This window comes from Caretta caretta, chromosome 3 (assembly GCF_965140235.1).
Source record: "Caretta caretta isolate rCarCar2 chromosome 3, rCarCar1.hap1, whole genome shotgun sequence".
Lineage (NCBI taxonomy): Eukaryota > Metazoa > Chordata > Testudines > Cheloniidae > Caretta > Caretta caretta.
Genome location: NC_134208.1, coordinates 93,716,654 through 93,728,666, shown reverse-complemented (window position 1 = coordinate 93,728,666; position 12,013 = coordinate 93,716,654). Strand labels below are relative to the sequence as shown.

The 12,013-nt window shown below is 39.5% G+C and overlaps 1 protein-coding gene across 7 annotated transcripts in view; it reads left to right on the top strand.

The window, feature by feature from the left end:
* TBC1D32 (TBC1 domain family member 32) overlaps positions 1 to 12,013 on the top strand; it is a 180,926-nt gene that overhangs the window by 145,647 nt on the left and 23,266 nt on the right. For all 7 annotated transcript variants that reach the window (XM_075126666.1, XM_075126669.1, XM_075126670.1 and 4 more), the window contains 2 exons: positions 8,228 to 8,297; positions 10,852 to 10,967. In XM_075126666.1, coding sequence (XP_074982767.1) covers positions 8,228 to 8,297; positions 10,852 to 10,967 — 186 coding nt within the window. The remainder of the gene's footprint in view (positions 1 to 8,227; positions 8,298 to 10,851; positions 10,968 to 12,013) is intronic.

Below are 12,013 nucleotides of genomic sequence, written 5' to 3'. Positions count from 1 at the left end.
TAATTGAGGAGGAATAATTCTATAGATTTTTTTTTTTTATTTTGTGGGTGCTTTTAGATTTTTTGCTTTTTTTATTTTTATGTCTTCAGTGGAACCACAGGCCATTCAGAGATGGGGCAGGCTTTGTATTTTCTAAAAGTGTCCCAATACCCCGGTGGATCTGAAATGAGAACAGACTTGCTTAGTTCTTAAATTATTGTGAGATATGCAGTTAACAAATATTGGTGGAAAACCTTTTAAGTCAGGCAGTTCCTTCTGGGATTCAAAGTGGATGATTGTCTGTTTGCCAAGATTACATAGTACCCACTTGAAGATCTGGGGGAATCTTTCTGCTCCTTGCTATGCTTCTGTGAAGAGATTTTCGCAGAAATGCACTTTAAATCATTAGCTTAAGGCACTTTGGAGTGTGCCCTCAGTGCCCTTAAGTCTGTTAGCTTCTCTGCACTAACTCCCCACGTGCACACTCTGACTGTGCAGGGAGCTGCTGCACAGCACCTACTGTGGATTTTTCCCTCATGTAAACTAGCCCCATGTGTAACTCCAATCTGAGCAGAGACTGCCCTGAGTATTCCTTGTACTGTTTTGTGGAATCCTGGCTATGCTGCGTGGAGGAGGCCCTATTCTATATCAAACTTGGGACCCTTTTCTCCGGCAGATTATGGGTTCATGAGCTGAGAACAGGGTAGCCATAATTCCATGTTTGCTGAGGAGTCAGTAGCTGCCTCACAAATGGAACACTTATTTGCCTCAGAGTTGTGCTTGTTTGTGAGCTCTGTCATGGTGTTGCATAGTGGGGAAAGAGGAAAGGTGTCAGTAAAGAGAGTTCGAGCAAGATTCTTGTACAACGCACCAAAATAATCAATCCACATATACAATAAAATCTCTATTTGTATTACAAGAGGTAAAAATCAAACATGAATATGGACTATGTAATAATGTCTATAAGAAATCATCCAATTAATGATAGCTTGACAGATTGGGAGGGGGGTTGGCCCTTTATTTATAATCGTTTAAAATAAAAGATACAAATATATGTTAAACTGCAACCGCACAGACCTTCTTATGTTGTTTGTCTTAGATTACAAATTCTTGCTGTCAGGAAACATATCTAGGGCCCTACCAAATTTTCGGTCCTTTTTGGTCTATTTCACGGTCATAGGATTTTAAAAATCGTAAATTTCATGAATTCATCTATTTAAATCTGAAATTTCAGGGTGTTGTAATTGTGGGTCTTGACCCATAAAGGAGTTGTGCGGGGGTGGGGTCATAAGGCTATTGCGGCGCAACTGGGGGGGCTGCGATACTGCTACCCTTACTTCTGCACTGCGGCTGGCAGTGGTGCTGCCTTCAGAGCTGGGCAGCTGGAGAGTGGCAGCTGCTGGCCAGAAGCCCACCTCTGAGGGCAGAGCCACTGCCAGCAACAGTGCAGAAATAAGGATGGCATGGTAAGGTATTGCCATCTTTACTTCTGTGCTGTTGCCTGCAGAGCTGGGGCCTCAGTCAGAAGCCACCACTCTCCGGCCACCCAGCTCTGAAGGCAGCGCAGAAGTAAGGGTGGCAATACTGTGGTCCCCCATAAAATAACCTTGTAACCCCCCTTCAAATTCCTTTTGGATCAGGACCCCCAATTTGAGAAACGCTGGCCTCCCTCATGAAATCTGTATAGCATAAAGTAAAAGCACACACAAAAGACCAGATTTCACGGGGGGAGACCAGATTTGATGGACTGTGACACGTTTTTTGTGGCCATGAATTTGGTAGGGCCCTGAACATATTTGTCTACATACAGAACCAAGACATTGGGCCCTGTTTCTGACTGGGCTATCTTGGCACTTCTGTACTATCAATATTAAATTATACTAATAAACTACAGTGGTAAGCTCACTGCCACCATGTGGTCCTCCTGCTGGAAAGAGAGAGAGCCAGACCCTTATCTGGGGTAAATTGGTATAATTCCACTGAAGTCAGTGGAGCTGTGCCAGTTTACACTATGTCATAATCTGGTTCAGAATGTCTGAGTTGCATTAGCAGTGGCTGTCAATGCAACAAACAGCTTTGTTGAACTTGAGGTTTTTCCAGTTTACCTGTAGAGGAGATAGACTAGTAAAGATGTTATGAAGCAGAATGATATGAAATGGAAATTCATATTAATGTAAGTTAAACAGTAACTTTCTGTTTTTTTCCCCAGCACTAAAATACAATGTGTCTATACTTATTGCACAGTTTCATTCAGAAATTATTATTATAATTTTACAAAGTTCTTGTCTTTCAATCATTATCAGTTTTACTAACTATATTTTTATCAGCAAGGAGACTGGTATCCAAGCATGATCTCCGTTGCTACTTGGTTCGGTAGCTCTTTAGGCTCCTGACTGCTGTTGCAGCTTCTTTAAAAGACTAGCATGCATAACTTAATGAATAACTGGATTTATTCATATTCAGTTAATTGGCCTCTGCAGTGTGCTAAAAAGGGATGGGGTGGTTGGCACCTTTATAACTTGATTAGTTTCCACTAAACTAAGAGATAACATCTCAAGGTCTTCAGCCTAGGTCTTCTGTTCAGACAGTTTAATGGCACAAACTGCCAGTTCTATCAGTTTAGTCCTTAAATCACCAAGAATTTTTGTTACAAACTATTCTTGCTTGTTTTTTCATGCCAGACCTATAAGTACAGTCATCCTGCTTTCTCTCTCTGCTCTCTGACTGTTGCTAGTAGTTCATGTTTTTTATTTTGTTTGCACAGTTACATCACTTTATTAGCCAGTGTCCGTTATCACAAAATGGCTATATTTTGTCTGTAGCATTACTTAAATATTCTGCAGTAAATTGGAAGAGATCTAAAATAGTGAGAAGAAAATAGCTAATGGAAGACAAAAGGAAAGAAATTGGGCTCACCCAGAAGTCCCTGGAAAGGAAAGAGGTAAAGAAATTAAGGCAACAAAAAAATTATATTGGAAAGGTTTGGGAATCCAAAGAATGGAATCTGTAGTGAGAAAGAAAAAGACATAGTATTCTTAGAAATTAAATGTGAGGGGTCCAGACGATAAAAGTATTTTCAGATTTTAAAAAAGGCAGGAAAAATTCCCTTGTAGAATTTATCCCCCTTTTCAGGTTGCTGCTAAATTATTCGTTGCCAGGGATGACTTTTGTCCTTGGCTTATAAAGATATTCTGAAGAAAACTGTATTTTTTTAATGAACCGGATTGCACTAAATAATGGGTATTTTCAACCAAAGAGCAGGTAACATATATATTTTAAAAAATCTCTCTCCCCTACTACTAAATTGTCCAGTCTGTATCTTTTCCAGTGGGAAAGATTATCTTACTCTTTTTATTGCCACATACTGCATTATTTTCAGTCTGAGTTTTTAAAGGGTAAATGTGTGGAATCCTGACATCCATCAAATCATGAAATTATATATGAATTAAGAAACATCTATTTTGCATTGCATTCTTTTTAAAAATAGAATTACACGTGTTCAGTATAGTTCTTTGTTTCCTGTGAGCTGTGAGAGGAAAGTGATTCTGTCCCTTATTTTTAATTCTTTTGCGGGATTTGACATATGGGAAAATGCTGCCATAGCCTATTCTGTTTAATTGAGGTACCTGCATCACCTCTCCATCTAATTGACAGTTCAGAGATGTTCTGCCTTTTGTTTGAGGAGAAATCATGTTCTTATTGAGAAAATTGATCTTTTTGTGCTTGAATATTGAAAACCATAGTGTTTCAAGACAATTAAACATAACAGTTTTATTGATAAATGTCAGATCAGTTTTGTGGAGAATTAAATTGTGCATATTGAATCAGACATAGTTTGGACTTCATTACAATCACAGTCAATCTTTCTTCCCAAGAACAAAAATCCACCTGTTGTCCATGGATTGTGATCTACAATATTTAAATATCCCATAAAAGGTTTTGGTAATCTTAAAGGAACATTAAGGTTTTATAGCTCCAGTTTTTTTAAGTAGATGGTGATAGTCCTCTGGATTCTAAATATTTTGTTTTGCTTTGTTTTGTTAAATCTTCATTTCTAGTCCATTAATTGAAAAACAAAATGAAAAGTCATAACTCTTTACATAAGGTGAAAAGTACAATTTTTATGTTCCCTTTGCTAGCTCTGGATTTGCAGTTAACCTGCACTATGTTCAGAGCTATGATTACATCAGATATACTAGTACACAAGAGCAAGAGTTTTTGGCTTGACAAGGTACTACATAATGTGGAATTGTTATTAAATCTAAACCCCATGTTAATTTTATCTTCCTTCAAAATGCAGAGAAAAATATAAAAGGGAATATGATAAAGGGAAAAATATTTTCCAGCAACTAAGAAATTATTACAATGGAGAATAAAAGGCAAATAAAATCAATGAAATCAATTATGTTCTTTGAATACCAAGTGGACAATAACAACTCACTATTGTAAAATTGAAGAAGAGTCTCGGACTGTGGGCTGTGATGCAGTCATTTTTCATAGTATCATTGGCCGATTCTGGTCCTAATACCAGCACAACCAGCCAGATGAGTTTCACCCCGTTATAGGACGGGAGGGGAGGAGGGGATTTTCTGTTGACTCAGAAACTGCTTTGCCATTGGTTTTTCAAGTAGCCGTGGCATTTAGGTGAAACAGGCCTTTTGTATCATGGACAGTTTGTTCCATAGAAGAAAATATCCAATAGGTCCAAACCACGGTGCCTAGAAGTTGGGGCTCTTCTGCTGATGATGATCCTGCTCCTTGTCCACAAAGAAATTTTTCAAAAATGAAAAATATACTCCTTTCCCTTAATGACAGGTCATGAATGTTCAGGGGTTTAGTTTCAGTGAAACTATGATCATTTGCTTGGAAGGGAGAAAGCATTATCCAAAACAATCAGAATGCAACACGATGATTCCTGCACTGTTCAGCATCAAACTTTCCTGATGGGGATCAGAGCTCACTCTGAGGAGTAAAGGCCACTCTCTTATCTTCAGTAAGCAAGTGCTTCCTTTTTAACAGACCTGTAAGTTGCAGTTAGTCTTTCATACAATCCTCTCATTTCACAAGGCATTCTAACTTGGGTGCCTGGAAAAATAACTCCTCCATATTGTTGTGGGCTTGCTATTTAGAGCCCATTAGAGAAAGACCTTGTCTTGCTCAGAGAACAAGTGATTTTTCTTACCTATAAATGGTGTTTCTCAGATGGTACAAGGTCAGTTTCTAATTACCTTAATTCTTTGATGGTTATATCTTATTAATGTTTTAATACACAGTGTGACGGTGCACCCCAGAAGGCTTTATGGAAATATGCTTATGAATGTATATATGACATAACTGGAATATGTTTTATGCTACATATGCCATGTAACACATCTCTGTAAAGGTTATGATCTAGTGAATCTATTCATCCTATTGATATGCACGTATCATTTTTGTATTTGAAATTATGAATATAAAGATTTGGTCAGCTTCTTGAGAAAGGAATGGGCAAATTAAGTGCCCAGTCATGAAACACTTAATGAACAATGGATCTTGGAAGCCTCCAATCCACATAAGAAGTCTACTTGAGGATGTTCAAGGTGGCATTTGAACCATGGCTGCTACCTGTAAGTTCTGAGTCATGCATGGACATGTGACTTGCCCATGTGACTCCAAAACTCCATCTTGTAGCTAGGATTCTACACAGGGGGAGGGAGGAGTGTCCATCCAGAAGAGAGAGTCTATTTAAACCCCCGGGAGACCCCTCCATTTTGTCTTCAGCTGGCTCAAGAGATAGCCTCTCCACCCCCAAGGATACCTGAGAGAAACTGGAACAAAGGACAGTAACTACAGGGGGTGTGAGTGATTGCTGGACCGAGACTAGAAGGAGACTAGTCTGTAAAAGGAAGCTTACTGGAACGCCTCTGAGGGTGAGGTTTTATCTGTATTCAGTTTTCTTACTGTAGTAGGCATAGACTTGTGTGTTTTATTTTATTTTGCTTGGTAATCACTTTGTTCTGTCTACTATTACTTGGAACCACTTAAATCCTACTTTCTGTATTTAAAATCACTTTTTACTTATGAATTAACCCAGAGCATGTATTAATACCAGGGTGGGGGGCAGCTGTGTATATCTCTCTATCAGTGTTATAGAGGGTGAACAATTTATGAGTTTACCCTGTATAAGTTTTATACAGGGTAAAATGGATCTGTTTGGGGTTTGGACCCCACTGGGAGTTGGGCATCTGAGTGTTAAAGACAGGAACACTTCTTAAGCTGCTTTCAGTTAAGCTTGCAGTTTGTGGGACGTGGTTCAGACCTGGGTCTGTGTTTGTGGCCAGCAAGTGTATCTGGCACAACCAGGCAGGTTCTGGAGTCCCAAGCTGGCAGGGAAGGCAGGGGCAGAAGTAGTCTTGGCACATCAGTTGGCAGCCCCAAGGGGGTTTCTATGATCCAACCCGTCACACACAGCTTGTGTTTTCTTATCACTGTTCTACTGTTGAACTCTCTCTCTTCTTTGTTAAATGTAATTTTCCTGTATTGTTGTTTTCTTTACTCTTTCAATAACATTTTGATCTATTTCATGTGATCCAAATGGAGGGCTTGTTCTCTTAGTTGCTCTTGTTAACCTTTTTCATTCCAGCCAGGACTTCACCTCCCGCAGCTTGTATATATTTTATCTTTAGTGCAATGGTATCCATGGCTTGTATGCAAACAAGGAAACTCGAGAGCTCACTTAAATTGGTACGAGTAGTTCCTTGAGTTTGGTTTCTTATGTCTGTTCAGGTGGGATGGGAGAAAATACCCATCAAATTAGAAAGTGAGCTGATCCGTCACAGAATTATCACTTACATCCTGGGAAAATGGTATATTTTGGTTTCTGCTGAATATATATGTTAAAAAATATGAAAACTGATCACATATTGTAACAAAATCATGCCATCCACTAGATAGATGACAAAAACCTGCTTAGTGTCAATTTTTTAGTACTTACTAGCCAGGACCACAAACTAAACTAGAAAATGAAAATTAGAACCTGTCAGACCCTGGACCCCTCCAACTCAGAACATTTATTATGTGTTAATTGTTTGCTGAGGACTCTATACTTGTCTTTGATTATAATGTGTATGAGAGATAATATCCTTTCGTTAGGTCTTTTGCATTTAGGATTTAAATGTGTGATAAAATAATATTTTTAGAGGATGCTTAGTTTTAATGCATCAGATTTATTATTTTTTTGCTCTTGTGATAAACTCAGGACAAATGACCTGAGGGGGAGAGGGGTAGAAAACAGTCTCAGAAGGTTAAAAGGCTCTCCTCCCTATCAACTGGGGAGGGGTGACTACATGTCAATCAGGTTCAGCTGAGAAGCGGTTACCAGAGATCATTTAGGATCAGCTGAGAGGGAGATACCTGAGGTCAATTAGGATCAGCTGATTCCAACCAAGGGTGGCCTGGGACCTTTTTAAACCCTCCCTGGGGGGCGGGAAGGAGTCAAGCTACCAGGCGAGTAGCAGCATGGGAGCAAGCCTCTCCAGGAGGGGAGGCTGTATTCCCTCCCATAATGGAGAAAAACAAGCCCAAAACATTGACTGAGGGAAGGACGTACTGCCCCTGTGCAGCCAAGAGGGACTGTTTTACCCCAACCCCGTCTCACCAAGGGTAAAAACAGCTGAGGCTTGCCACACTCTAGTTTACAGCTTTTAAATTCAATACGAAGAGCGTAAAGTAGAGGCGTACATTACAGTCATACAGAACAATAAATGAGGAAAGTACTTTTAGGTCCCTTTCAGTTCAATATTTTCAATATGTTTGATGAGATTTACAACACGGTATGTGCAAACAAGGTTGGCTTTACACTCGTGAGGTCCCAAACTGCTGGAAGGGAGGGAATTGGGCCAGGAGTTACAGTTTTGTCTGTTTCACCTGCCAGAGCGAAGATGTTATGCTGAGAATGGAGGTATCAAGGAGTAGGGCCCCAGCTAGTTCCTGTTCTGGTTGTGCTGAAGGCTGGTTGTGACCATGAGAAACATGCACATAATTGCTTTTTGTTTTCAAACATCTTTTAAAAAAAGCAGACGGTTCAGTTGTATATAGTTTCCTGTAATAATCTTTGCAGAGATTACTGACAGCACTTCAGATACAAACAATGTTCTGGATTTGGCATTAAAATATGTAAAAATATTACCTTCATCCCATTTTCAATTAAAATCATCATTATAATGCAGACTTTTTACATATTTATATTTATATTTGCTTTTGTTTTTAGCTGATGATGCAAATGTGAAGAATGAAAGCCTTTCATCTGTGCAGCAGCTTGGCATTAAAATGACAGTCAGGTACATTGCATTAAAATATTTCTCTTCTGTATTTCTAGAGTTTGATTTTTTTGCAATGACTTTAATGATATTTAATCCATCAACTCAACGTTTTGTACCATTTAAATCTAAAGATCATTTTTGAGAGAATGAATATTTACTTTAAAAATGAAAAAGGTATGAGTACATGGTTAAATTATCTGCAACAAATTAAATAGATTATTATTCATTATTTTTCTAAGGGCTAATTGCAACTTGTTTAGCAAGATTTACAGCTAACCATACATTATAGAATCTTAGAAATATAGGCCTGGAAAGTACCTCGAGAGGTCATTTAGTCCACCCCCCTGCTCTGAGGCAGAACAAAGAACATCCCTGGCAGGTGCTTGTCTAACCTGTTCTTTAAAACCTCCAACAATGGAGGTTTCACAGCCCCTCTTAGAAGCCTATTCCAATGCTTAACTATCCTTCTATTTGGGTATGTCTGCACTATGAAATTAGGTCAAATTTATAGAAGTCGGTTTTTTAGAAATCGGTTTTATATATTTGAGTGTGTGTGTCCCCACAGAAAATGCTCTAAGTGCATTAAGTGCATTAACTCGGCGGAGTGCTTCCACAGTACCGAGGCTAGAGTCGACTTCCGGAGCGTTGCACTGTGGGTAGCTATCCCACAGTTCCCGCAGTCTCTGCTGCCCATTGGAATTCTGGGTTGAGATCCCAATGCCTGATGGGGCTAAAACATTGTCGTAGGTGGTTCTGGGTACATATCGTCAGGCCCCCGTTCCCTCCCTCCCTCGGTGAAAGCAAGGGCAGACAATCGTTTCATGCCTTTTTTCCTGAGTTACCTGTGCAGACGCCATACCACGGGAAGCATGGAGCCCGCTCAGCTCACTGTCACAGTATGTCTCCTGGGTGCTGGCAGACGCGGTACTGCATTGCTACACAGCAGCAGCAACCCATTGCCTTGTCGCAGCAGACAGTGCAATAGGACTGGTAGCCGTCATCATCATGTCCGAGGTGCTCTGGTCGCCTGTGTGAGGCCTGGGCAGACATGGAGTGACTTGATCAAGTCATTCTCTTTAGTCCTGCAGTCAGTCCTATTGAACCATCTTATGGTGAGCAGGCAGGTGATACGGATTGCTAGCAGTCCTATTGCATGATCTTCTGCCGGGCAGGCAAGAGATGAGGATGGCTAGCAGTCCTATTGTACCATCTTCTGCCGAGCAGCCATGAGATGTGGATGGCATGCAGTCCTTTTGCACCGTCTGCTGCCAGCCAAAGATGTAAACAGATAGAGTGTATCAAAACAAGAAATAGACCAGATTTGTTTTGTACTCATTTGCAAACCCCCGCCCGCCGTCTAGGGGACTCATTCCTCTAGGTCACACTACAGTCACTCACAGAGAAGGTGCAGCGAGGTAAATCTAGCCATGTATCAATCAGAGGCCAGACTAACCTCCTTGTTCCAATAAGAACAATAACATAGATGCACCATTTCTTATTGGAACCTTCCGTGAAGTCCTGCCTGAAATACTCCTTGATGTAAAGTCACCCCCTTTGTTGATTTTAGCTCCCTGTAAGCCAATTCTGTAAGCCGTGTCGTCAGTTGCCCCTCCCTGTGTCAGAGCAACGGCAAACAATCGTGCATCTGAGTTGAGAGTGCTGTCCAGAGCAGTCACAATGGAGCACTCTGGGATAGCTCCCGGAGGCCAATACTGTCGAATTGTGTCCACAGTACCCCAAATTCAACCCGGCAAGGCCGATTTAAGCGCTAATCCACTTGTCAGGGGATTAAAAATCGATTTTAAGAGCCCTTTAAGTCGAAATAAAGGGCTTCATCGTGTGGACAGGTGCAGGTTTACATCGATTTAACGCTGCTAAATTCGACCTAAAGTCCTAGTGTAGACCAGGGCTTAGAAATATTTTCCTAATACCTAACCTAAATCTTCCTTGTTGCAGATTAAGCAGATTATTTCTTCACCAAATTTCTACATCACTTTCTCCTATTAAAGTCAACAGGAGAGCTCATGTGAGTGAGGTTGCATAAGTGTGTGCAGGTTTGAGGCCTAAATTTCCAAATGATCTTAAAGAATTGCCTCACATGTAGGACTTCACAATAATCTTATCTTGAAATCACAAAGACATGGATAATGGAAGCAAGGTCTATGTCTGAAAGAAATGGTTGAGGCCTTCTAGCACAGTGCAGATTTAAAAAAAATACAATGCTGGCATCTGCTGCAATCTGAATATCCAGGGACAGCTGAGGATATACTAAGACTCCTATGACAGGTTGCAAACCTTAGTAACAAATGTCTGCTGTGCTCCTTCAATAGAATCTAGACCAGTTCACCAGTTGCTTCCCGAACTGTCACCAGACTGAGTCCCCAGCCCTAACCACAGTGTACGTTTCATTACATATAGGGCTATGAGTTCTTAACTTTTCATAAATCCTAGAACTGTATTAAATGCATCCAGTAAAACATGTTCTTATTTTTAAAGAAGATTTTTAAACATTTTATGTTTTACATTTATTGAAACTTAAGTGTCTAAGTTTGTTTAAACTTTATTTTATTAGGTATGGTAAATATTTAAATTTGCTGAAAGATGGTGCTGAAAATGATCTGTGCCTGGTGTTAATGCACTGTGATAAATTTCTGAAACAACAGCAAACATCTGTAAAGTCCTCACTTCGTATCCTTTTTAGATGACACAAGTTAGATTGACCAAGACATTAGTGACAGTTGTCACTAATCACTGTCAAAGAAATTTTTCATTTATCTTGTTCTTTAATTCCTGGTGGTGGTGCAGACTACGTAGTATTTTTCATTACATTTTATGCACACATAAAAGAAAAATCCATTATTATGAAACCTTTATATCACTAAAATGTGTACTTGACAGAATAACTATATGATCTTTGACTGTAACCCTCGTCCTTCCCTTTCATTTGATTATTAAACTTGCTTGTGTGTCTTGTCTGGTTTTGATTTTAAGCTCTTTGGGGCAGAATCATGTCTTTCAATATGTTTGTACAGTGCCTAGAGCAATTAGCTCTGATCCCCATTAGGCCTGCTAGTTTCTTCTGTAATATTGATGATAATATTATTAATATTGAACATTTAGTCATCTGCAGTTATAATTTGATTTGCACTACGGTTTTGATCTAATATTTTTTCAAATCATTGTGTATTTTACTTGTTTGTGTAAAAAAAACACAAAACAAAAAAGCCCTTTGACAGGCTATCCTACCTAGTAATGTATTTGGTTTATTATTTTATACAATATTTAAGGATGCTGGCAAAATATACTTCATTTTTAAAGCCTTTAATTTTTTTATGTTTACTATTGTTTTATACCTCCTTGGAAGTTTGGAAGCTACAACCTGTTTTCTTACTGAAATGTTTGTATCCACCCTCCTCTTTATTACATGCTGTCATAAATATAAAGGGAAGGGTAAAGACCTTTAAAATCCCTCCTGGCCAGAGGAAAAACCCTTTCACCTGTAGAGGGTTAAGAAGCTAGGAGAACCTCGCTGGCACCTGACCAAAATGACCAATGAGGAGACCAGATACTTTCAAAGCTGGAGGGGGGAGAGAAACAAAGGTTCTCTCTGTCTGTGTGATGCTTTTTGCCGGGAACAGAAAAAGAATGGAGTCTTAGAACTTAGTAAGTAATCTAGCTAGATATGCGTTAGATTCTGTTTTGTTTAAATGGCTGATAAAATAGCTGTGCTGCAT